We start from the raw sequence: 26,921 nt of genomic DNA on the forward strand, positions 1-26,921 counted from the left end.
TCTTGAAGAGGTAACAAAAATCTCTTTATAGTCCAGGATCAAGATTCTGAGTCTTCATAAAAGGATGACAGAGGAAATGAAATAAACTGCCTTGGGGGTGGGTGGCTAGTTAATGTACCGACTCTTTTGAACTAGGTGCAGTATTTGACCATTTGACAATTGTTCAAAATAGTTAAAGAGAATTGGAATAAGTAATGGTACCAGGTCTTTTGGAACTGAATATAAGTCTTTGGGACCTATATAATACATGTCATGTAATCCCTAGTCTAAAGAAACATTTTTTATTGATTATAAAATACACATAACATGAAAGTTATCATCTTTACCATTTTTAAGTGTAGTTCAGTGGTATTGAATGTATTCACATTTTTGTGCAACCAAGAAAAATGTTTCTTAAAGGACTTTTTTTTTTTTAAGAAAAAGAGTTTGAGAACTAAATAATAATGATGTTTGTCTTGTGGGGGAAATGTCCTGTACAGTAACTTGATTTTTTTTCTTTTACCTTCAGAAATACACTCTCTGTGATGGTAATCATTAGTCCTAAATTATGAGAGTAAACAGTTTGAGCATCAGTGATCTGCAGTAGCTTTCACTTATCACCAATACTTTTCCTTTGCCAAAAAGAAGAGTCTATTGAAAATAGGTTGTTAACAATGAAAACAGATTTTTTGGTTTTTTTTTTTTTTTTTCAATTTATTGCAGTAAGGAATTATTGGAAATTGAGTGAACTAAGAAAATAATATGAGTTCCATTTTTATGGTTACTTATTAAGTTGAAGTTATAAGAATCCTTGACATATTCGTGTAGAGTGAGGTATGAAGAATTGTTCCCTTGAGTGGCAGAACAAACACAATTAGGTAATTTTGCTGTGGAGAGTGACTTGCTAAAATGACAAAAATCAGGGACTCTGGTCCCTTCAAAACAATATATTAGTTAAAATTGCTTGATGAAAAATAACTATTTGTGGGATATTTAAATGGTTTTACTATTCATAGCCATTTGTTATGTGGCATTTACTATGATGTAATTTCATGACTTTATGTGTTTGCTGTTCCTAAACTAGAAATGCCTTTCCTTTGATATTGATGTTCTTCAACCTTTTTATATCCACCTTTCTTTTTTGATAAACATTGAAATCTTATAGGTCCTAGGAGATTTTAACATGTGCCCCTCATCCCCACAACCCTCTCATACTAAATATAAAGTTTCCTTTGTAATTCCCTCATTCAAGAATATTTTGCAGAGCTCTATTTTATATGATTTATGAAAATAGATTTTTAATATTCAATAGCTATTTTCAAACTGCATAACTGCTCACCTTAATGTGGCCCCTACTGAGAAGAGAGGACACCCCCTACATAGCTGAGCAGGCTGAGTAATGCCGTATTTATGTTTACCTCAAGGGATAGAACATCACATGCCCAGTTTCCCTTTTGGAGTTATATTGTTTAGTTGTGTACTTCAGCCCATAGAATTTAATAAACAATCTGGAAAAAAGTATGACTGGAGAATAAAAAGAAGCGAGGCCAAGCTGAGACTCATTGGTGTGGTCTCTGACTGTGAAGTCAACTTTTAACTCTGAGAAGATAACACAAAACGTTTGATGAAGTTGTAACATCCAGCAAAATGGAGAACCTGATCAAATCTTTCGGTTTGATCAGTGGGGTTGTCTTACCTTGTTTATCTTGATGCATTTAGCCAACAAGCTTATGGAAAAATACAGAAAATCCAAATTCTGACACTGCTAGATCTATGATATTTGAGTTTCTATTATTTCAGTTGCCTGATTGAGACACAGTAACAGTACAGTGTAGTGTGCTATGGGTATATCCATAACCCAAGTTTACAATCTGGAATGTGAGACTGGAAATACAAGCTGTCATTTTGGGGAATTGGTTGCTTGTATCATGGAACTCTCTTAAAAGTGGGAAATGATCATAACTAAATGTTAGGAGTGACAGTTCTCTTCCATTTTCATCAAGTAAAGAAAACACAAATACTTTTGAGTGTCGTTAGAGGTTTACCTTAACTATCTAAGACAGAGGATGTTCTTTTATTTATGTGTATGTACTACATTATTGACTTATTTTCTGCTTTTTTGTTTCTGTTGCTTTTTGATGACAAAGCAAACAGATATAGAAAGATAGGATATATCTCTCACTTATTCACCTCTTTGATTGCTAAAGTGGTAACTTTTCTGAAATAGAATTGAACTCATTTGTACCGCAAGGGTTTGGGAAAAGCAGGTGACTTTTCTAGGGCACAGTGGAAGAGGTAGCAGTTACTCAAGGTGATTTCTTTCCTCCAACCTGAAACTGCTTTAGATTTAAACTGGCTACTCACCACAAGCATGAACACTGGCAGAACTACTTACACAGAAGCAGAATAGTCTCAGCAGTGGGGAAAACCCAGCAGAGGGCCCTTTCATATCTCCCAAATCATCCACACTTGTCTACCATCCTACAAAAAGTAGACCTTATTAAAGAATTATAAATCAGTCTGGGGTGAAGATGGTGGGAATCTATCTTTAAACTTGTGATTCTTTTCAATCTGAAACACACACACACATAATCAAAGTTGAGCTGCTCTGGTTGAATTGGGCAATTGGTGGTGGAACATTGTTTGGCTCACACACTCCCAGCCTCATTGGATCTCTGAAATACCACTACTTATCTTGATTATTAGTTTATTTATCCAAGATTGGTTAGCTGTCATTTGGCAGCATTATGCTGGTTGCCAAAGACAACATGCTTAAACTATCTATAAAGTAAGAAGTTTATTTGAAAAAGAAAAGGAGGCTGGGAAGAGTTAGAGTACCACGTTAGAAGATTGAGCATCCAGATAGTCGAAGTCCCAGAAAGGGACACAGAGGGAATGAAATTGCCCAAAAAAATAATTCAAAAGAAGATCCAAAAACTGAAGGATGAACTTTCAGGTGGGTTAAGTACAAGATCAGGAATCAAGATGGCTCTGGATTTCAACAAAAACAAATGGAAGCTAGAGAAGAGCATAGGAAAGCTTTCCAGATTCTGAGGAGTAATTACTTTCAACGTAGAACTCTCTTAACCTGCAAACTATCAGTTAAATCTGAGGTTAAGTAAAGATATTTTCAGTTATGCAAGGTCTCAAAAAATTTACTTCACAAACACTTTCTGAGGAAACTGCTGGAGGGTTAACTCCACCAATGGTGAGAGGTAAAACAAGATGAAGATTTGGGATACTGAAAATGAAGGATTCAGTTGGAGAGAGAGATGAACAAAGGGAATGCTCATATTCAAGGTGAAAGAAGATCTCAAGATGAAAACAATCCTTCAAGTGTAGAGATCAACAAATCTAAACTGGAGGAAGTCAGAAAGTTCACAGAGAAATTCTTCTGAGAAAATGAAATTGGTAGAATAGCAGGTGTCTGTGGGTTGAAGACGTATTAATGATAATAAGAAGTAAAGCGAATGAGAAGTTTTTCCAAGAAAAAGTTTTCAGGAAAGGAAAAGGAACCATAGTATAGTATATGGCTCAGCAGTGAATAGCATTTACATAGTGTGAGGAAAGTAAAAGCTGAATGCAAATCTAACCAAAAATAGGATATAACTATATTAGGAGAGTAAGGACGATGTGAAGTGGGGAGGGGAGCCATTAAAGAGAGCTTAATTCTTATTTTGCATAGTGGGAAGATAAAACTGAAAAATCAATAGTGTCAGTATTAGCATGTAATTTAGAGTACAGAGATAAATACCAGAAAGAATCACCAAAAGAGTTGAAAATTGTTGCCAAGGTCAAGTAGGAAATGAGGAGGGTGGAGAGGAGAGCAGACTACTGTTTTTCTTAAGCTTTATCAAGATACTTAAATAAAATATAGATATGTATAGCTTTGATTAAAAATAAAATAAAAACTAAATTAGGGTGTAATGAGCCAGAGATTGGACTTTTACATCAGAGAGACCTGGATTTATCTCGGTCTTTCATTTTCTAATTCTGTGGCTTTAGTCAACTTAAACTTTTGAAGCTCGGTTTCCTTATCTGGAAAGGGAAGGTAGTATAATGCTCCTGCAAAGGAAAGATTAAAATAAAGCAGTTTATGTAAAACACCTGACAAGTAATACTGTCTCTGTAAGTGTCCTTCACTACCCATGTCCCTTCAATAATGGGAAGCTTGCCATTCAAACACAAGACTAAGATTGTTCTTCTGGTTCATGGCTCTGTGCCTCTTTGGATTGAAGGCATGTCATTGGGATCTATGTCCTTACCCAACCATCTATAGATAGTTTGAAAATTTAAAGAATTCAGATGATTAGAGTATTGGTAGGGGGAGCATCATGTTAAAAGGGCCACTGCTGCTTGGTAGAAGAAGAGCTGTGGTCACAATCACATTTCTTTCTCAACATTAACTTCAGTGCAAATGCCATTAATGCAGGGGTCCCCAAACCCCGGGCCGCAGACCAGTGCCAGTTCGTGGCCTGTTAGGAACCAGGCGGTACAGGATGTGAATTGGTGACCAGTGAGCGAAGCTTCATCTGTATTTGCAGCCGCTCCCCAGCACTAGCATCACTGCCTCAGCTCCATCTCAGATCACCAGGCATTAGATTCTCTTAGGAGCACTGGTGCTTGGTGCCAAAAAGGCTGGGGACCACTGCATTAATGGCATCTCTTCCATTAATAGATAAAACACTTATACAGACCTGAGTTGTGGAAATATTATGGAACCAAGATCTTTAGAGTACTATTGCTCTGGGCCATCTGCCAAAATATGAAAACACCTTTAAAAAAAAAAAAAAAAAAGAACATCTTCTACCTTAATAACTGCTATTTTTCTTTCCAAATTCTCTGGAACAATTCAAAAAGCAGATCACTGTGGAACCAAAGGACACTATGAAAGCCTGTTCCCCTTCTATGCTGCATATTTGTTTAGTGTTTTACAGAGTACAGCTTTCCTAGTTATGACTAGATCCCCTATGGCAGTGATTCTAAATCAGTTTCACATCTGCTGCTCCCTCTCCCCACACTTTCAATATGATCTAAGAAGTCTTGGACAGGATTTGCTGATCTATTTAACCACCTTGGATGTACTGATTGGTTAGGAACCCATGTCCTCTACAGCATGTTCTACCCCTTACATTCTAAACTGGGGCAGATGAGGGAACTGAGGTCCACAGAAAGGTTAAATGACTTCTTCACTCTCACCTATCAACAAATATGTCTAGACTGGACATGTATTTTGTATACCAACTCTGATTTTATCTTCGGTTGGCTAAGCTTTTTAATTTGGATTCAAATCTACAAATTGTCTCAGTAGAGAAATTAATACATTTTACACAAGATGTGGTCTCAGTTAAGAATTAAGTTTGGAATATTTATTATAGAGTATTTTTTTCCAGATGCAAAAGGAAGTGAAACAGCAAATCAAAAACTTTAATAAACTTTTACTTTCCTATAGCAAGTTTCAGGATTTACTAGGTCTGAATATTCTTATTTGAAAAAAATTGGTGCGGCCCTGAAAAGATTGGAAACTTGGGTAAATATGGCACAAAGTTTGAGAAGTTGGTTTGTCAAGCTACCCAGGGATTTTTGAATCCTGTCTCAGGAATATTCAGTAATTAGAGTGAGATGGTGTGTTGCATGGTGTAAAAATATTATTGTATCTGGTTTTAAACTTTTATCATGTTATATATTTAAAGTCCTACCCTAAACACCTTGGAAATGACTGGAAATGGTGAGCTGGAAATCTCTGAAACCTTATTTATTTTTTCATTAGAATTCTCACAATTACTTCTAATAAAACAAGTTGTGACTTGCAAACATTTGCCCAACAGCCTTTAGGTGTCCTCAGGGAAATTAAAAGCAGGAGTATGAAGAGCTCTAGAGTCCTGTGCCAGTGGTTAAGAGCACAGAGTACAGCTTTATCATTATGTATGCTTTTGCCTGTTCCCATTTATTATTGGTAATATTCTCAAGGCTAAATGACTGCTCAGCAATTTAAACTGTGATTTAAGAGAAAACAGGCCTTTTTGTGAAAAGGTCCTCTAGTCTGTCTCCTGAAGTTTCACTCTTTTTATAGAAGAACTGTCTCCTTTCATAATGGTTTTATTCTTATACAGTAAATGACTCAGATGTTAGAGGGCCCCCTAATCTGTTAACTCGTTAGATTTTCACTACTTTTTCAAAAACCTTATAAATCTGGTGTAGCCTGTGACATCTCTTACACCATTGTCTTCTGTTTGGGGGGCCTTTTTAAGATTACTTGCAGGTATTTTTTCAAACTTTTCTGCTTAAGACCAGAAGATAGGTATAGTGCCCTATTCTTATGAAAGATCGTTATTAATACTATTTTATTGTCATAAATTTGGTAGAGTAAAAGAGACAAAAAATCACACTATAGAGAATTATTTTTCATGTTATTTAATGGTGTATAAGGATTAACAGAACAGAACATTAGATAACATTCCTATTTGGCTAATAGTCTCTTTACGTAAGACAATAGACTGCTACTAAAATGCTTCTTTTATGCATTTTCTAGTTTTCTGTCTGTCTTTGTCCAGATTCTCTTTTTTTGGTTTATATTTGGGAGGAAAAAAGTGTACATCTGACACAATGTGGCACAACAATGAGTATTGCTTCTTTACTATTTTCTTTTTAAAAATGTAGTTTTTTTCTGCCCCATCCTTTTTTTTTTTTGGTGAAAAGATATTGGTCTGGTTGACCATCTAAGGATTTACCAATATCAGAGGACACAGGACATTCAAAACAGGACTTCAAGAATATAAGCAGGCGGGAATGCATACTTGGCTTTCATTTCTTCCTCTAGATTTTGCTGTCACTCAGTTGCTACTTTTTTCCTGCCTATTGTTAATTATGTATCTTGAAGCACTTTTGTCAAAAATTGAATTCAGTATCTTTCCCCCCAAATTTTTCTTCCCGTTTCTCTCTGTTCTGGCTATCATCACTGTCTGCCTAGTATTTTGAAAAATATGACTTGTGAACCATCTTCAACAAATCGATTACATGGGTTACTTTGCTTATCAAAATGCAGATTCTGGGGGCTCATCACAGGCCAACTGATTTGAAATCACAGGGACCTAAATGCTGTCTTCTTGTCTATTGTGCAGATCCAGTTGGCCAGCAAATCCTGTTGGTTTTGCCTTTGAACTACCTTTTTAATCACGTCCCCTTCTCTAGTTCATGCCCTCATCTTTCACCCAGAATAAGCAATAACTTCCTGTGGATATCCCTACTTTGTCTCCCTCATTAATTTGTATTCCATGCTGTTATCCAGTTTGCCTTTCTAAAACATGTCCATCTCCTGCTCAAAAATCCTTTATTACGCCTTAATGTCAGCAGGTTAAAGTCTAAATTTCTTAGAGTGACATTCAAGGTTTACTACGATCTGTTCATAACTAAGTCTGCTTAGTTACGTAGTTAGTGTACTCTAAATCTCTAGGGGATTCAGTTCCAAATAGTCTATGAATGGTGTCTCTAGGGTTTTTGCAGTGTAGCACAGTCATACATGGTGACTCTGATATCCTCTCTTAGCACCCTCACCTCCACCCTCTCTGCACACACTCGAGACTTCCATAAATACTCACTTCCAGTCCCTGAATGACTATAATAGGGACTTCTCAGTACTTCTGCTTATTCAGAGTGAATGTTCTTTCCCCTCTCATTCTCAACTTGTTGAAATCATATTTCAGCACCTAGTTTAAGTGTCACATCCTTTCTGAAGCCTTTCACAGCCCCTCTCATTTTAATTGTTCTCTCTATTGAGCCTTTCTTTTGCATATACCTTTTAAGTTCTCTTTTTCTTCTTTTGAGGTAAAACTTAACATACAATTAAACTCACACTGAGTGATGAGTTCTTATAAGTACTTCTACCTGTGCTTCCCCTTTTAAGATATGCGCATACCTGTTTACACATTTATAATTGACCTGCTAGTATGGTTAACCATTTTCATTTATGTCTGCCTTATGAAATTATAAACTAATTAGGAAAAAAGGCAAAACTCTTTTGTCTCTTTCCCATGGAAGAATGGAGCACCTGCTATGTGTTCATCACTGAACCAGTCTTGAATATCGTTCTAGTTAGGATATAGTTCGGCTCCTCTTTTAAGAGATCCCCAAAGACAGTGGCTTGAGACAGAAATTTTATTTCATTCATATGTTACAATTCAAAGCGTAAGACATTCAGAGCTGATCTGGCAACCCCACATTGTTGAAAAACCTAAGCATCTTGATTCTTGTTGTTCCACTATCTCCTTGTTGTTCAACCATCCCTGAAGCGTTGCCCTCACCAGAGTGTTCTAGGTGACTCAACACAACATTCCATCTAGCTGGGAAAAGGAAAAAGGTGAAGAGGAGAGCTTGGAGTTGTATTTACTTACCAATGACCAGAACATAGTCACATGACCACAACCAGCTAAAAATCAAGCATACTAGAAGAGAATGGATATAAGGGACAAATAACAAATATGCTTCACATATAGTCTGATGAAACCCTACAAGCTATGTATAAGAAAACTGATAAGCTGTGTATAAGAAAACTGATAATCAGAGAAGCTAAGTAAATGGCTGCGTTAGTACACTCAGACCCAGGGAAAAGCCCCAAGACTGAAAATCTACCTCCATAAGTGGAGAGCAGGAAAAGACTGAAATAAAGAGGCTGACCACTCCAGTCTGGTAATTAATAGAGTTTATTAAGAGAAACTTACATACAAGGCATGTCTTGGGAGGCTGCAAGACAAACTGGACCCCTGCATCGCTTGGCAGATGCCAAAGAATTATAGAGGGTAAAGGGTGGGGGTGGCGTGATAGTCAGTGCTACCATGTACAAGAAATTGCATGCTTGCCCAGGTCAGGACGACAACCTGTTCCAGGAACCAGTACATAGCAGAAGGCAAGAGAGAAGTGTGAATTTATGTCAGAATCAATATCAACTATGATCACTCTCTAAGGGGAGTTTGTAGAAAGTAACCTTCATTCTGGCCTGGGTCCAGCTTCTGGAACAGACAGCGGTCATGGCACTGAACAGTCTCTTCTCCATAGGCTAGAAAATTGCAAATCAGAGATATGAATCCAAAGCCTATACTTTTTCATTCTACCTAGTAAAATGTTAGGAGGAAATACATAAATTTTATTAAATAGTGATTAATTTTCACAATGTTATGTCACATTTTCATATCACACATTTTCACAATATCATATCTAATCTCTTTACTCTCAAGACATCCTATATAACTTTACTCCATGTTTTTTGTCATCTTGAAATGAAATACCATATCAACTGGTTTGTAACCAAGGTTGTTTGTAATGCAATTTGAAACAAATTGCTACTCTTTTTAAATCTATGATATCATTTATGAGGAAAAATAAATTATCATATTTGCCAAGTAAAAATTTCTATTCTATGTTTAGAAATGCTGTATAATCATAAAGTTAAAGGAGATATCATCTTACCCCTTCATTTTAAAAGCAAGGAAAATTGAGGTCCAGAGAAAATATAGGAATTGTTCTTTAATTTATTCCCACCCCTACTTCTCAAGCATCATGGGAAAAGCACTAGCCCAATCAGTCATTTCTATGTGTAAACATTATTGTTATACTTAAGAATTGTCTCAGGTTTGCAGAGTTGTCCTAATCAGGAAAATCAAGGTGAACACTGCATATAATCCTGGCCTGTCTTAGTGAAGAATGGATATTATCTAATACTAAAAATATCTTTATAGCTATGGAGAACCTGTTTTAGAAAGGATGACTACTATTTGATAATCAAAAGGAGTGGGTGAGTCATTCTTACCCATAATTTAAAACCTAATTCAAATGCCACCTACCTCCAAAGCCTTTCCTAAACTTTGTAAATAGTTGTGACCACTTTCCTCTCCAAACTCTATAGCCTTTGGATATCTCAGGATAGTCATACGTATGTTTTAAGTTGTAGCTAATGGTGCCTTAATGAGGATAGGTTTCATTTCTGCTTTGTTTCCACTTTATCAGTCGTGGCTAGCACAGATTTTGCTTATAGTAAATGTTGCACTTAATTAACGTTGTAGTGAATGAACAGATCCACCATAGCACCCTGAGAGACTACAGCAAGCTTTAGTGAACAGTTTTTGAACTAAGAATTTGTAGCTATAGGCAAATATTTTAACTACTCTGAGCCTTACCAGTCAAATGGGAATATGAATAATAGGAAACAAAGAATTGGTGAAAAAAACTTTGTAAAAGGAACACAACTCTAAGGTGATACCACCTCTGAAGCCCATTACTGCACCCAGCACAGTGCTTTACAATGTAGTAAGCAAACAAATACTATTTTTGTAATTGAATTTAATAGTAATGTGATAGATTTTATTAAAGTAGAAAGAATTTTGGCCCTAGCAGTTGACAAACATTTGTTGGAACTGGAAGACTTTACCAAGGGAAGATAAAATTATCTCCTTTGTGCAGACTGTCTCTCCTACCCTAGTTTCATTATTGAACCAAAGAATCGGGAAAAGAAGCAGCAGCCTGCTGCCCAGGGGTTTTCTTGATGCTTCCTCCTGGGCAGCACATGGTGAACCTGGGAGGCAGAGCAGGAACTTGCTAACCTCTGTTTTCCTTCTAGTAGCTACCATGCAAGGGATAAAAAAAGGAACTACTGATAAAGGTAGGTGGGTGGGGACGATCCTGGCTTCAGGAGGATTGCCCCCAGGCGAGTCAGGGGTGCTTTGCATTCTGTCTACCTAGCTACTTCTGGGGCATCAGCAACTTAATCTTTTCTTAGTGTGATGGAAGGAAACGAGCAAACCAGAACCAAAAATAAAGAAATTACCTTGGAAGGCATCCCTAAAAATACATTTAAAAGAGTGAACATATAAGTAGAAGAGTGTTTCCAAGGCAGAGGGTGCTCTGACTTGGACCTCCTGGGTTTGGGGTGTGACAATGGCCATAGATTTGGGTTTGAGCATGTTTACTATAAATAAAGCCATTTCCCTGGAGCCTGGCAAGTTTTGCAGAAGACATGCCAAAATGTAATTGAAATGTGACTGCCTCTTAAATTGTGAAATTAATTTTACACTTGACAAATCTTTTAAAAATGAAGAACAAGTGGCTTTAAAGTTCAGGGTGTTAATATTTGAAATCTGTCCAATTTAATTAGCTGGATCCCAGAGATTGTTTCCTTTTTCTCTGGTGAGTGGCACTGATCTAACACCCAATTCTCTTCTTGGTTGTGAGATAGGAATTAAATGTATCATTTATTTAGTTGTATTGACCTGAATTATATCTCCCTAGCATACATTCTTATTTCAGGAAATAGGATCCATCCATGTGGAATTTACTCAGGAACTCTTCTTAGTGACATTTGTGTGATCTAATTCGAGGACCTGAAGTGAAGGCTCCACATGATTTACTTGCATATGATGCAGCTATTTTTAATTCTGCATTTACATTTTAAAAAACAAGAATGCACCTTCTTGATGGAACAGACATGCATTTTTAGACTCACAGACTCAAGAACTGTAGAACAAAGAAGTTTCTTAGGAATTGATTTCAAACATCTTTTTTATATTGGAGAGAAAAAACCTTGGGTCCAAAAAGATTTAGTGGCCTTGAACTAAAGGTTACAGGGTCAGATAGCGATAGAATAATACAAGAAATTAGATGAGTTCCCTAGTCAAGGCTCTTGTTTGTCACAGATTTAAAAATATGTGAGATTTACATTGACAATTTATCATGATGTGTAGCTTTTTAAGATAGTAGTAGATAACTTAGCTACTTAAAACCTCTAATTTCTACATTAGCATATTACTGTATATTAGTATCCCTGTAGCTACCTAACCTTATCTTTCCTTTCATTTGTATACTTCTTTTTAATCTTGTGTGCAAGCCACCTTAAATCTTTCTTTGATTGATTTAGTATATAAATAAAATACTCAAAGTGATATTTTGTGTTAATACTAATTATGTTTCCATAGTGTCTGTGGCATGTCAGAAAACCTGGCGATGTTAATTGTTCTAGCAGTATTTCACCTTTTTCCGTCTATCAGAGCTAGCAGTAGAAATAAAATTCCTAAGTAGAATGCTTTTAAAAATTACCGTTCTTTTATTCAGAATCCCCATAAAATCTTGAAATTGTTTTTATTAAGCCTGAAAAATGACTTAGGAGTGTATTTAGTATAGTAAAATGAAAGACTGGCTGATAGTATTGAAATACAACCTAGGTATTTAAAAGAACATTATGACTTATGGTCATCCAGTTTTCAACAAGAGTGCCAAAGCCATCCAGTGGGAAAAGAATAGCTTTTCAACAAATGGTGCCAGGACAATTGGATAGCCACATGAAAAAGAATGAATCTGGACCCCTACCTCACACCATATACAAATCAATTCAGTATGGACCAAAGATCTAAATGTAAGCACTAAAATTATAAAAATCTTAAAAGGAAACATTGGTGAAAATCTGTGTGACCTTGGATTAGGCAAAGATTTCTTAGATGTGGCATGAAAAGCACAAGGAACAAAAGAAAAACAGGTAAATCAAACATTAAAATTTAAAACTCTGTGTGTCAAGAATACTATCAAGGAAATGAGAAAGTCTACAGAATGGGAGAAAATATTTGCAAATTTTATATTTATCTGACAAGTGTCTAGTTTCTATAATGTATAAAGAACTTGTACAACTCAACATTACAAAGAAATAACCCAATTAAAAAATGGGCAAAGGACTTGACTAAACAGTTCTGCAAAGAAGATATACAAGTGACCCATTAGTAAACACTGGAAAGATGCTTAGCATCATTAGGGAATTGCAAATCAAATTTGCAATTTGAGGAGCCACTTCACACCCACTAGGATACCTGTAATTTAAAAATGGACAATAAATGTTAGTGAAGATGGGAAGAAATTGGAACTCTTGTACATTGCTAGTAGAAATATAAAAATAGTACAGCTTCTTTGGAAACAGTTTTGGCAGTTCCTTAAAAAGTTAAATAGAATTATCATCTGACCCAGCAATTCTACCCCTAGGTATATATCCAAGAGAATTAAAAACATATGTTTACACAAATAGGTATACACAAATAATGGCTTTATTCAAAATAACCAAGAAGTAGAAACAATGAAAATATCCATATACTGAGGACTGAATAAATGAATTGGTGTATCCGTAGTGGAATATTATTCAGGTATGAAAAGTAATGAAGCACTGTGACATGCAACAACATGGGTAAACCTTGGAAATTTTTATGCTGCATTAAAAAAACCCAGACACAAAGGCCATTGTATGATTCCATTTATATGAAATGTTCAAAATGGGCAAATCCATTGCATTAGAAAGCCGATTAGTGGTTGCCAAGGGATGGGGGCAGGAGAGGGGAATTGGGACTAACTGCTAATAGGTACAGGGTTTCTTTATGTGGTGGTAAAAATGTTACGGGATCAGGTAATGGTGATGGTGCACAATATAGTGAATATACTAAAAACCACACAGGTATATACTTTAAAATGGTGAATTTTATGTCGTTATGAATTGTATCTTAATGTAAAATACTAAAAATTTTTTAAAAGCGCCATGTACCCAGAAATAAGGCAACAAACATTATGAAAGACTAGAGACTGAGATTCATGAAGGATTTTCAATCACAAAGACAGTAAATAATTTGGTACCCTCAAAACCCCTGTTGAGTGATAGGAAACTTTGTCCTGTGGCTTTCAGGGCATTAAGAGAAAGGTCCTGTGGTGTGGTTTTTGCAGCTGAACAAGAGGAATCAGAGTCATTAGATGGCCCTCTGCTCAGAGGCAAGGAATGTAGTTAGAGATGTTATGCAAATTGAGATGATAAAACCATATTACTTCAACTAAGTAAATCACATGGAGTTCAGAAACAGGGAGGTTGAAAAACTAATAGGAAGTAGGGCTAGGACTTGAAGGGATGTGATATTTCCTTTTTTAATACACAGTTTAACAGCAATTCTCCTTAGATTTTGTGCTAAAATAAGAGCATTTTTGCACATCTTAATTGCTCCGCTATAACAGCAGTATGAACTCCGTCCACAAACATGTATTATCTATTTAATTTTGTTCTAATTTCAGTATATCAAGAATTAATCTTGTAAGTGGGAGTAACTGTTTAGTAAAAAGAAATCCTGAAATCCCTTCCCACATCACAAATTGTGTTGTGCATTTTTATAATGTAGTATTAATAACAAGTGGTCTTTATGTTTCTCCATTTTTAAATTGTACTTATAGTTACTATTTTCAAAGTATCTATGAACTAGAACCCCACTTGCTCCTTAAACAGTAAAGAATATTAAAAAATTGTAGAAGTTAAGATTTTACAGGATTTCTTATTATGATTGTAGGTGAGACTTAATGCCTTTATAAACCTTTATAGTACTTAGTGCTATGATGTTTGTGATAAACCATATAGAACTGTCTTTAAGATGCATTTTAAAAATGAGGTTTATATAATTTAATAGCTATAAATTGTTCTGATTATTTTCCAGACGTGTCATTTACTCCATCCATTATAGTGATGCTACAGGACGGAGAGGAATGGATAAAAACATTGGTGAACAACTCAATAAAGCTTATGAAGCCTTTCGACAGGCATGCATGGATAGAGATTCTGCAGTAAAGGAACTACAGCTAAAGGTTTGTGGTTTTGCTTTTGGAAGTTATTTATCCTGGTAAATGGAATTTGAGTCTTTTGCAACTGGAAAAAAAGATTATGTTGTTAGAAACTGTCTTGAAGAACTATAATGACTGGAATGGAGATATATTAATGAATAAAATTCGAGGTTTTTATTTGTCTTTTTAAAAAACATTGCGACTTGTGGGAAGAGTTTATTTTAAGGTGATTGTGTTGAGGAAAGATGACAAATGTTATCTTTCATAAATAATTTTTAAATAAAACGACACCGAAAGTTAGAAGTATCAATGTCTCAGCTAGTTTTGTTTTTGAGTTTTTTTTTTTTACATGGTTTTTTGGTTGGTAGGAAGATGGTACAAATTTTAAGGCATCTAGAACTAAACTTATTATTAATTTATAATACTCTCATTCTTTAACTAAACAGTTAAAAATTGACTATTCCAGTGAAATCTTTAATGACTTAACCAGAAGTTTCAGCTTTTTAAAATTATCCCTGTACAGTGTCATAAGGTGATCCTATGGTTCCAAAAAGAATAAGACAGCATTACGAGAAAAGAATCTACGAAGGTATATTAGGACACTGTCATGATCGATATGACTAAGTAGCTTGTATTGTATTTTTACTTAACTAAAATTTACTGAAAGATTAATATATGCTTTAGAAAAGTCTTCCCTACAGTGGGCTAGAAGATAGATAGGATAGAGAAAAATGTGGAATTCACCTCAACAGACATATTTTGATGCTAAGCAATGTTCTAAGAACCAGGAATATAAAAATAAGTGGCAACCATCAAATTGCACTATATATAATTACATATAAATACCTAATTTATGTGTATTTATATGTAATTAAATATAATTTACATTATATTTACATATAATTACATGTAAATATTATACAAATATTAAATATATGTACATATGTTATACTAATATTTTTTAAAGAAAAAATGAATGGCAATCATTTCAAATAATCAAAATGACTTAAGTACTAGGGATGAATTGGAGAAGAGATCTAAGATTTACTTAGGAGATAGGATGGAAAGTACATGGCAACTGAATACAGGCCACTTCCGAGAAGACGACATAGATTCTAGGATGATACCCAAGTATCTGGAATTAATGGTGGTGCTGATGACTGAAACCAAGAATGAAGAAGTTGCAGTTTGGGGGATAAGAAAAGAAGATGTATAATTAGATATAGCTACCTGTGGGGCATGCAGGTGAAAATGTCCAATGGATGTTTATAGATATGGATCTAGAAGCCTATGTAGAGTTCTTAATTAGATTGTAGGTACAGATGATGGAACAACAGATTTTATTATAGCCATGAATGTGGATAACATTTCTGAGTTAGAGGGTATAGGGTGAAGAAATAGTTGAAGTACAAAAGGGTAAGAGGAAGGAAATAAGGCCAACCAGTTGGTCACTGGAAATTCAGAAATAGGTTAAAGAATTTACTGTGAACAGAAGGAGAAACACCTATTTCTCTGAGGACTGGAGGGAACAAGAGGGAAACAGCTGCATATGAAGATAAGTGTGCATGTAGAAGATGGTGGTGGCCAGGAGTTAGAAGGGTTATCATGTATCACTTATATGTAAAATCGAAAAAAGTCAGACCTGTAAAAAACAGTTAGATGGTGGTAACCAGGGAGATGGGGGTGGGAATAAGATTGTTGGTGTTTAAGTGTTCAAGCAAGTAAATAAGCCTTAAAGATTTTAATGCATAGTACAATGACTATAAATAATATTGTATTATAATTATGTAATGTGACAAATATCACTACAATAAATAATATTACAATAAATGTATCAAAGTAACAACACAATGTTATATGTCAGATTTATTCAATAAGTTCATCTGAGCCTTCAGTGAGTCATAATCTTTTTGCTGGTGGAGGGTCTTGCCTCAGTGTTGATGAAAATGCAGTATCTATGAAGCTCAGTAAAGTGAAGTGAAGTAAAATAAGATATGCCTGTACTATGATAAAATAAGAGTTCTGACATTGAGTTTTATACTTTGATCTCATTCATTATACTTTTTAAATTAATTTTTTTCTAAAACTTTTTCTGAGAAGATATTTGTACTTGTGACATTAGGATTTTATTTTATGGAACATTTATCGTTTTTGAAATTACAGAATCACATGTACTAAATATAAATCACTAATTGTCCGCATATATCTACTCGCAGAAATAAGATCGAACATTGGAGTAAAACAAGCTAGGTATTCCTCACTGAGAATCTTTAGTAATAAGATGATATATACAACTTCTCAAACTTCTATCTTCTAATATGAAGATAAGAGCAAAGGCTCTGAAGTCAGACCTGAATTTTTAAATACCGTTCCTACCATTTACAAACTTTTCTGCCTAGATGACTGGAAGATTGATGATGCAGCCACAGAAATAGAGAACTCTGATTTTGCTAAAGGAAATTATTATTTGATGATCAGGCAGTTGAAGTATGGATCTTTGGGATAAGGTACCAGTTTAAAGACAGATTTGGGAGTTGTCTGTAGAAATGATACTTGAGGTAATAGGAGGAGGTACCAGGGGGAAAGGGAATAAAGCAGGAGATGAAGAGAAGCAAGAGGACAACCTTGGTGAAGTGGCCTGTCATTCTGATGACCAAAAAGCCCCAAGGGATATTTTCTGTGAGTAAGTATAGCTGCCTAACATTGTACTTAAAGAATTGGTCTATCAAGTGACGTCAGCAAGATTGCAAACTAGGAAGTTCTAGGCCCTCATTATTCCACAAAAATGCCAAACTACAGACTGTCTGAAATAACTTTATGTGACCTCTAGCAATCAGTCAGTGATCTAAAGCAACAAAAGGAACAGGCAGTCAAGAAAAAAACACATTCAAAACAAAATTTCATGGCATTTCTATTTGCCCATGACTGACCCAGATTAGCAGAATGGATCAGCAGAGTAGAATAAAAAATAAAAATCAGGATCCCACCATATGCGGTCTACAAGACTCATTTTAGATTTGAGGACATTCATAGATTGAAAACGAAAGAATGGAAAACGATTCAATGCCAATAGTAACTAAAACATTAAAAATGGCTATACTAACATCAGACAAAACAGACTTTATGTCAAAAGTGATTACAAAAGATAAAGAGGGACATTATATAATGATAAAAGGATCAATTCATCAAGAAGATATAACAGTTATAAACCTATATACACCAAACATCAAAGTTCGAAAATACATGAATCAAACAAATGGCAGTATTAAAAGAAGAAATAGATTGCTCTACGATAACAATAGGAAACTTTAATATTCCACTTTCTGCACTTTTATTAATGAATAGAACAACCAGAGAGAAAAGTAATAAGGAAATAGAGGACTTGAATAACATTATAGGGCAGTTGGAACTAGCAGACACATAATACTCTACCCAACAACAGCAGAATTCATGTTTTTCTCGAGTTTACCTGGAACATTCTCCAAGATACGCTATATATTAGGCCATTAAAAGTGACTCAAATTTGAAAAGATTGAAATCATGCAAAATATCATTTTTAATCACGAGGGATAAAACAAGAAATAAACAGCAGAAGGAAAATGGGAAAATTCACAGATATGTGGGAAAAAAACAGTGGGTCAAAGAAGAAATCACAAGGAAAATTAGAAAATATCTTAGAGACAATGGAAAATGAAAGCACAGCATACCAAAATTATGGGAACCTGGGAAAGCAATGCTAAGAGGGAGATTTTTAGCTATAAATGTTTACAATAAAAAGAAGATCTCAAATCAAAAACCAGCATTACTGCTTAAGGAACTAGAAAAAGAAGAACAAACCAAACCCAAAGTTAACAGAAAGAAGAAAATATTAAAGATTGGAGCAATGATAAACAAAATAGAGAAAACTAATAACGTCAAGAAAACCAAGAGTTGGTTCTCCAAAGAGGCCAGAAAAATTGACAAACCTTTAGCTAAATTGACTAATAGGGGAGAGGGAAAAGCCTGAGGTAACTGAAATCTGCAATGACAGAGGGGACATTACTACCAATATAGCAGAAATAAAGAATTATGAAAGTACTATAAACAATTGCATACCATCAAATTGGATAATCTTGATAAAATGGACAGATTCCCAGAAACAACCTACCAAGGCTGAATCATGTAGAAATAGAAAATTTGAATAGACCTATACCTAGTAAAGAGATTAAAATTTGAATAGACCTATACCTAGTAAAGAGATTAAAACAGATTTAAAAAGTTCCCAACAAAGAAAGCGCAGAACTATGTGGCTTCACTAGTGAATTCTACAGAACATTCAAGTAAAAATTAACACCAGTCCTTCTCACATTCTTCCCCCGAAATTGATTAGGATAGAACACTTCCTAACTCATTCTATGAATCCAGTATTACCCTGATACCAAGGCCAGACAAAGACACTACAAGAAAACTACAGACTAATATCCCCTACAAATATTGATATATAAATGCTGAACAAAATACTAGCAAACCTATTTCAGCAGCATATTACAAACATTACACACCTTGACCAAGATAGATTTATTCCTGCAATGCAAGGAGGATCAATGTAGAAAATCAGTCAATGTAATACCACTTTAACAGAATGAAGTGGGGAAGAACCACATGATCATCTCAATAGATGCAGAAGAAGCATTTGATAAAATTAGCATCTTTTACAATAAAAGCACTCCACAAACTAGGAGTACAAGAAAACAATTTCAACATAATAAAGGCCTTATATGGAAGATCCATAGGTAACATAATACTCCATGGTGAAAGACTGAAAGTTTTTCATCTAAGATCAGGAACAAAATTGAGATGCCCGTTTTCACCACTTCTACTCAACATTGTACTGGAACACCTACCCAAAGCAATTAGGCAAGAAAAATGATAAACAGATTGGAAAAGAAGAAAATTATCTGTTTGCAGATGAACTGAACTTATATGTAGAAACCCCTAAAAATTCCACCAAAAAAATTGTTAGAACTAATAAATTCAGCAGAGTCGCAGGATAAAAAATTAACAAAAAATCAGTTCCACTTTGTACATTAACATTAAAATTAAAATTCCATCTGCAATAGTACAAAATGAATAATATACTTAAGAATAATCTTAACCAAGTAGGCAACAAACTTAAACACTGAAAACTGCAAAACATTGCTAAAAGAAATTAAAGAAGACACCAACATCTGGGGAAATTTTTCATGTTCATAGGTTGGACCCTTACCTTTCACCATATACAAAAATTAAACCAGGACCTCAATGCAAGAATTAATACTATAAAACTCTTAGAAGAAGTCAAAAGAAGAGGCTTCATGACATTGGATTGGGCAATGATTTATTTGATATGATACCAAAAGCACGGGCAACAAAAGAAATATTAGATAAGTTGGACTCCATCAAAACTAAAACTTTTATGCACCAAAGGATACTCTCAAACAGAGTGAAAAGGCAACTCAAGTAATGGGAAATATTTGCAAATCATATATCTGTTAAGGGATTGATACCCAGATTATACGAAAACTATAGTTCAACATCAACAAACAGCAACAAAAAGCAGAAGAATTGAATAGATGTTCTCTAAAGTTACACAGATGACCAAGAAGCACATGAAAAGATGCTCAACATCATAGTCATTAGGGAAGTCCAAACCAAAATGACCAAAAATGAGATACTACTACATACCTATCAGGATGGCTATTATAAACATTAAGGGGGAAAAATAAGTATTGGTGAGGGTGTAGAGGAATTAGAACTCTTTTACATTGCGATGGGAATGTAAAATGGTTTAGCCACTATGGAAAATGTATGGCGTTTCCTCAAGAATAAAATAAACATAAAATTATCATATGATCCAGCAATTCCACTTCTGGATGTATACTCAAATGAAGTGAAAGCAAAGAGTCAAAGAGATGTTTGTATACTCATGTTCATAGCAGCCTTATTTACAATAGTGCCAATTGATGGATGAATGGATAAACAAAATGCTGTATATACACACAAGGAATATTATTCAGCCTTAAAGGAAATTCTGACACATGATACAACATGGATGAACCTTGAAGATGTTATGCTAAGTGAAATAAGCCTGTCACAAAAGGACAAATGTTGTATGATTCTACTTACATGTGATACCTTGAATAGTCAGATTGATTGAGACAAAGTAGGGTGGTTCCTAGATGCTAAGGGGAGTGGAGAGTTAATGTTTAATAGGTAAAGAGTTTCAGTTGGAGAAGATGAAAAAATTCTGGAGGTGGTTACTCAACAGTGTGAGTATGCTTAATGCCATATAACTATACACTTAAAAATGGTTAAAATGGCAAATTTTATGTTATATGTATTACCATAACCTTGAAAAAATCTATTACGAAATAAATGGAATTGGTTTAGCCTAGATTTTCTTATTGTTTTATTACTATGCATATGTCATCAGTTTGAACAAACTCACCAGCCTATTACCACTTAGTTGTTCATACTCCAAGCCAGTTCTCAGTGTTTCTTCTAGTTCACTACAATTTGAGAAGTCAGTGTGCTACATCCAGTTAAGAACATTCTGTCAAGCAGAGGCATTTGAGTATTTCAAATTAATAAGGGAAAACAAAGATAAATAAGGCAGGTAACTGATTATTAGAATAATATTGGCCAAAATTTAAAAAGCCATGCTTATTGAAAAAATGCAAGTAATTCAGGAATACAGAATGTAAAGTGATGATGGTCCTCTCCTTCACTCCCAAAGGGCAGCCATTGTTAGTAATTTGATATATATTCTTCCAGAATATGTGAGTCATATTTTTTCAAAAATGGAGTCATCTTAATCTGAAAAGGTTTTAAATTTTTTTAAATGTCTTTAACTTCACCATCATCATCACTAAAATTTATTGAGACCAATGTTTGCCAAAGTGCTTTACAGTCATCTAATTTCATCATTATACAAATCGTAGAAGGAAGTATTATTTTCATTTTTGAGATGAGGAAAATGAAGTGCAAAGAAGTGAAATAGCGTGCCCATAACCACACAGCTAGTAAGTAGTAAAGTTAGTAGAGCTGGAATTTGAAAAAATCTGACCGCAGATTTCATGTCTATAACTTCTTTACCTAAAATCATCAAATCTTTCAAGTTAATACATACAAAGCTACCTCATTCCATTTTACAGCTGACCAAATCTCTTGTACCTACCTCTTCCTTAAAACACTATTTTTCTTTAACATTATGCATACCATGTTTGATTTTTCTTGTACCCTCCTGGGCCCCACTTCCTCAAGTCACCTTTATTAGATTTCTCTACTGTCAGGCCACTGAATATTAGAGTTTTTCAGAGCCCTCTTTGCTTCTTACTTTATATTATTGTATGAACTATCTCATCTTCCCCTGTGGCTTTCAGATACCTATGATAGTGACTCCTAAATTTATCTTCCTTCTCCAGATGTTCCCTCTGAGCTCTAGACACATATATCTCATTTCTCCTTGGAAGGCACATTAAACTGAATGTCATACCTGAACTTATATATCCATTATTTTTTTCTCACCTGTACTATTTCAAGTGAGTTACGAGTTTTTATAAATTGGTGTGTAGAATAATACTGCCTTTTATTTATTCTAAATTATCTCACTGACGTTTCAAAGAATGATCCCTCATGCTACTACTAGTGTCCTATTGATCATCAAGTATATTTACTTTCCCTGCCCCTTTGGTAGTGTTTTTCTTTTTCAGTTCTATACCAAAGTTTCCATTGTTATGCCTAGGAAGTCCTGCCACCATGCCATTAAATTGTTTGTCTTAGTGTCTAGCAAAGTGTCACATACTTTATATGTAAATTCTCCTAGCCCTACAAAGTTAACATCTTTAGCCCCATTTTCAAATGAAGAAACTGAGAAGCAAGTTAGTTTTTCAACCTAAGTGGTAGAATCTGTACTGAAACTTGGTTTATCCAACTCTAAGCTCCATATTCATTATACTAACCCACCTAAATCACAACCCATTCCAAGTTCTCAAATTGTTTTCTTCCCATCACTATGAAGAATCAAATATAGTCTCCTTTTCTTGGATGAATCCTTACTTTGTGATTTGTACATCTCATACCAAAAGAGACTAGAATATAAAGCTTACTGTTAATATTTTCTTCCCTCATCCTATCAACAATTTATGATGTGCCATGCACATAATAAATGCTAGGGATTCAAAGTTAAATAAAACATAGAGCATGCACTTAAAGGGTTCACAGTCTAATATTGTTCATTCTGTTTCTTGCCTTGTGTAAGAATTCATATGTATCCATACTAAAGTCTTCTGAATGTTCCAAAATAGAGAACTGTTTAAAACACAGTAGCCCCTGACATAGACAACTTTTAATATGCTTACAGAATAAGAGAAGAGACTATTACATAGGGCAGTGGTAGAGTTGGCTTGGTACCTGAGTTAGTTATTGTATAGGACTAGCTGTTATTACAAAGAGACCGAGAAATATTGTGATTGATAAAAGTTGATTTCTCTCTCATGTAACAGTCCAGAGATATGTAGCCAGGTCTAGTAAGGCAGCTCAAGCATCTGTAAAACATGGTTTCCCTCTCTGGAATCACAGTGGCTTCTCTGCTTGTTACCATTTCCCTGCCAGTGATGAGAGAAGCAGGGAAGAGCAGGCAGCTTCCTTTTAATGATGTGGTGCAGAATTTGTACAGGTCACTTCTGTTCACAACCTATTAGCCAGAACTTAGTTATGTGGTCACACATAATAGTGGGGAAGGCTGGTAAATAGATTCTCTAGCTGAATGTGCCCAGCTAATAGTTTATATTATTAAAAGAAAGAATGAGAATGCATATGAGAGAGTAATTAGCAGTCTTTGTCACTTGTGGCTGACTATAAGCTAAAGTTTCCTGGAGAGTTTCAAATATCACAAGATTTCATAATGTAGAATTAAATGTCTAATCAGTTTTATTACATATACCAAGTTACTTGTCATCTATTTCTGCCACTGTTCTGTAAGGGAAACCAAATATATTTAATAAAGATTTAAGTACCCTCTATTTTTTCTTTGACCATCATTTCAAAAGAATCAATAATAATTTAAAAAATTGAAAATTTTAACTGCCATTTTAAAGTCAGGTTACCATATTTATATATGATTAAATTACAGAAGACTTTTTATAGCTGATCTGCTTGTCTCAAGATCCTTTATATTATGTAATCAGAAAATATAAATTCTTGTTGAGAAGAGGAATACAGAGTAAAGCGAATTTATCTCTTCCTACCCAGTTCTTGATTAAAAGAGAAAAAACAACAATTTCTTGTATAGAAAGGAAGAAATCTTAATTCTAAGATAGTTCAAGTGCTGTGCTATAAGTTACATTTTCTTTGGACTGGTAAGAAAAGTGAAGGATACAGAATATTTAAACTATCGCATTTGCTAAGCAAAGAGCCTTATTGACTAACCAGTGTGTCTAAGGTAAAGGCCTCAGATAAGACTAAATTTGACTGTGCTCTGTCTTTTTATCTTAAATTACAGATCCAAATATTTTTCTGACAATAAATGTAAAGCCATAAGGACTGTCTTGTCAGATTGCTTTTTTCTAGCGCTAATCTTGACCCATCTTAAATATAGTCTCAGTCTAAAGGCTTATGTTACCTCTAAAAGTTTGTAAAACATGTTTTAAAGGATTGCATGAAGGCATAAAATGCCTTTATTGTAGGTACTATTTTTTTTAATGCCTTTACTTTCACTTAAGATGTTAATGCCCTCATTATCATTTACTACCCATTTTTTCCTTTCTTTGTTCCCCCAAAACATGTCTCTGTATAAAGTATTGGTGGGAATAGAGCAATTCACTCTGGTCTTTTCCTACTGAAGCTACTGGTATTAGAATAAAAGTGCTTCTAGCTGTTTCTAATCGAAGGCTTATTTCTTCTATTGTACTTGTTAGTTCTTTGTTAGTACTCATTTTCCACCTACCAGAATTTTAAACGATTGTATCCTTCATTTCAGGTTTTTGTTTCCAGATTTTTATTTCTAGAACTATGTCCTACTACCTCTTAGACAGGTAGGTTCAAGATCTGTTGATAATTAGGAATATTTAAATTCTGATATTTTTTTCAAAACTATTTTGAGCATCTACTCAGTATATTATATCAGAAACTGCTCTCAGTACTGGGTCTACAATGATAAGCAGACATGCTCCCTGCTTCACAGAACAGTGGCACAGTCTAGTAAAGCAGAGACTAGTCAAACAATCTCATAAATGTAAAGTTTCAAAGTCTGAATATCAGGAAGAAAGCTAAACTGCTATTAGAATGTCTTTTAGGGACTCGATCTATTCTAGGAGGTCAGAGAAGACGATCTGAAGTGACTTTTGAAAGGGCAAAGTTGGGAGCTTTCCAGGTACAAGGACCTGTGTTATAAAGACTCATTGACCTAAAAGAACTGAAAGTATAAGGGAAATAGTGCAGTGAAGAGAGTGAGGGTCAAGACTATGTAGGGTCTTAGAGGCATACTGAGAATTTTTTGGTTCTTCTAAGAGCAATAGCAAGTCATTTATGGTTTTTTGGAGGAGGGGTGGGAGGAAACAGTGGATGTTAGGATTAGATTTGTGTTTCTCAAAGAACACAATAGAGTATAGAGACATGGATTGGTAGATTTAAGGAGAGCAGTTAGGCTATTGCAGTAGTTTATAAAGTTGTGGTTGAACTGGCTACATTGGAGATGAAAAAGTGGACAGGTTTGCGATACTTAAGATTAAAATCGACACTTGGTAATGGATTGGCTATAGAACAAGAAGATGTCAAGTATGGTTATAGCTTTCTGGATAGACAGTGGTACCATATATTGAGAGAAAGAACACTAGCAAAGGACCCAATTTTGTGGGGAGCAGGGCAGGGTGGGTGGGAATGGGGTAGTTGGAGAGAGGAGATCATCAGTTTTGAATGAGTAAAATTCAAAGTGTTTTTCTAGTAGTACTTGGACACAGATCAGAGGATGGATTTGGGCTAGAAGAAACTTGAGAGTCTGGCACATAACCAGCCACTGGAGATGAGATTTCTCAAGGGGAAAATACACAGCAAAAAGAGGACCTAGATATACTCACATGATATGCCATAGTGATTATTTAGCGGCTTAGGCTCTGTGGTTAGGCAAACCTGAATTCAAATCCCAGCTCTACTACCTGAGAAACCTCGGACATGTTATTTTATACCTCTTTGTGCCTCAGTTTTCTCAACTATAACCTTTTTAGAAGGTTAGTGTAAGGGTTAAATGAGAAAGAAGCCCTCTGATTTTGGTGCATAGCAAGTATTCATAAAAAAGATGTAATGACGAGTTGTTGAAATCTTTGGTTACAGAATAGTTTGCATTTTCTTGAAAAGTAAGATACATAAATATGCATGCACACAGGAGTTCTGAAAGAGCACATACCAAAATATCAGTAGTAGTTACCACTGAGGAGGAATGGAAGGCAAAGTAAAGGAAGAGACTATCACTTTTTGCTTTGTACATATCTAGGTTTTTGTTGTGGTGGTGATGGTAGACATTTTGTTTTTTGCATTTCTTCAGCAAATGTGCCACTTTGTAATTTTTAACAGCCATTATTTCTTTAATCATTTTGAGCCTACTTTTTATAGGCTTTATAAACTTTCTTTGTAAACTTTGGACAACCAGGGTTTTGTTTTTTTGCTTGACAGAATGTTTTTGATTCAATGGAGATATCACACTGATTTCTCAAAAAGAAACTTCTGAGACCTAGGTTACAATGAACTAGAAGACAGACAGAAAACTGGCTTAGAGCATGGGGTAGTTGTGTGGTAAGTCTGGTGACAAATTACCTGTGTTCAGTGGTAATCAGAGCTTTAGTTTATGTATGCACATAATAGATATTATGTAGATACTTTGCTCATTATTAAAGAAAAAGAACTAACATTTGCAAAGAGTTTATTATGTACCAAATATTTTATACCTGAAATGTCTTTCAATCCTTCAGGTAAATATTATTTTCATTTCAGAGAGAAAGAAACCAAAGCTCAGAAAGGCTAAGTAAATTAATCAGGACCAAAACACAAGATTGTAAAATAAAAATAATTTGTGTTAGTTTACCATTTGACATGCTGCGAAATTGGTGGCAGCCCTGTCACCTAATAGTAGATAAGCAGATTGATAATCTTATCTATCAAACTGTAGATCTCCTGGATAAGTCTTGGTATTGGGAGGGTAAGAGAGGGCAAGCTTTATAACCTAGTTAGTTATAAGAGAATACAGCCGAGAATGGTTGACAAATGAACGAACTGTGTAAACCAGGATCTCTGAGTTGCTAATCCTACACAATCTCATT

At 34.9% G+C, this 26,921-nt stretch overlaps 1 protein-coding gene across 7 annotated transcripts in view; it reads left to right on the forward strand.

Moving 5' to 3' along the window:
- Positions 1–26,921, forward strand: part of TANK (TRAF family member associated NFKB activator) — a 63,622-nt gene that overhangs the window by 3,269 nt on the left and 33,432 nt on the right. For all 7 annotated transcript variants that reach the window (XM_006921117.3, XM_006921118.3, XM_015596422.2 and 4 more), the window contains one exon: positions 14,469–14,616. In XM_006921117.3, coding sequence (XP_006921179.1) covers positions 14,518–14,616 — 99 coding nt within the window. In that variant the 5' untranslated portion in view covers positions 14,469–14,517. The remainder of the gene's footprint in view (positions 1–14,468; positions 14,617–26,921) is intronic.

The sequence above is a fragment of the Pteropus alecto genome, unplaced genomic scaffold, assembly GCF_000325575.1.
Source record: "Pteropus alecto unplaced genomic scaffold, ASM32557v1 scaffold3, whole genome shotgun sequence".
Taxonomy (NCBI): Eukaryota; Metazoa; Chordata; class Mammalia; order Chiroptera; family Pteropodidae; genus Pteropus; species Pteropus alecto.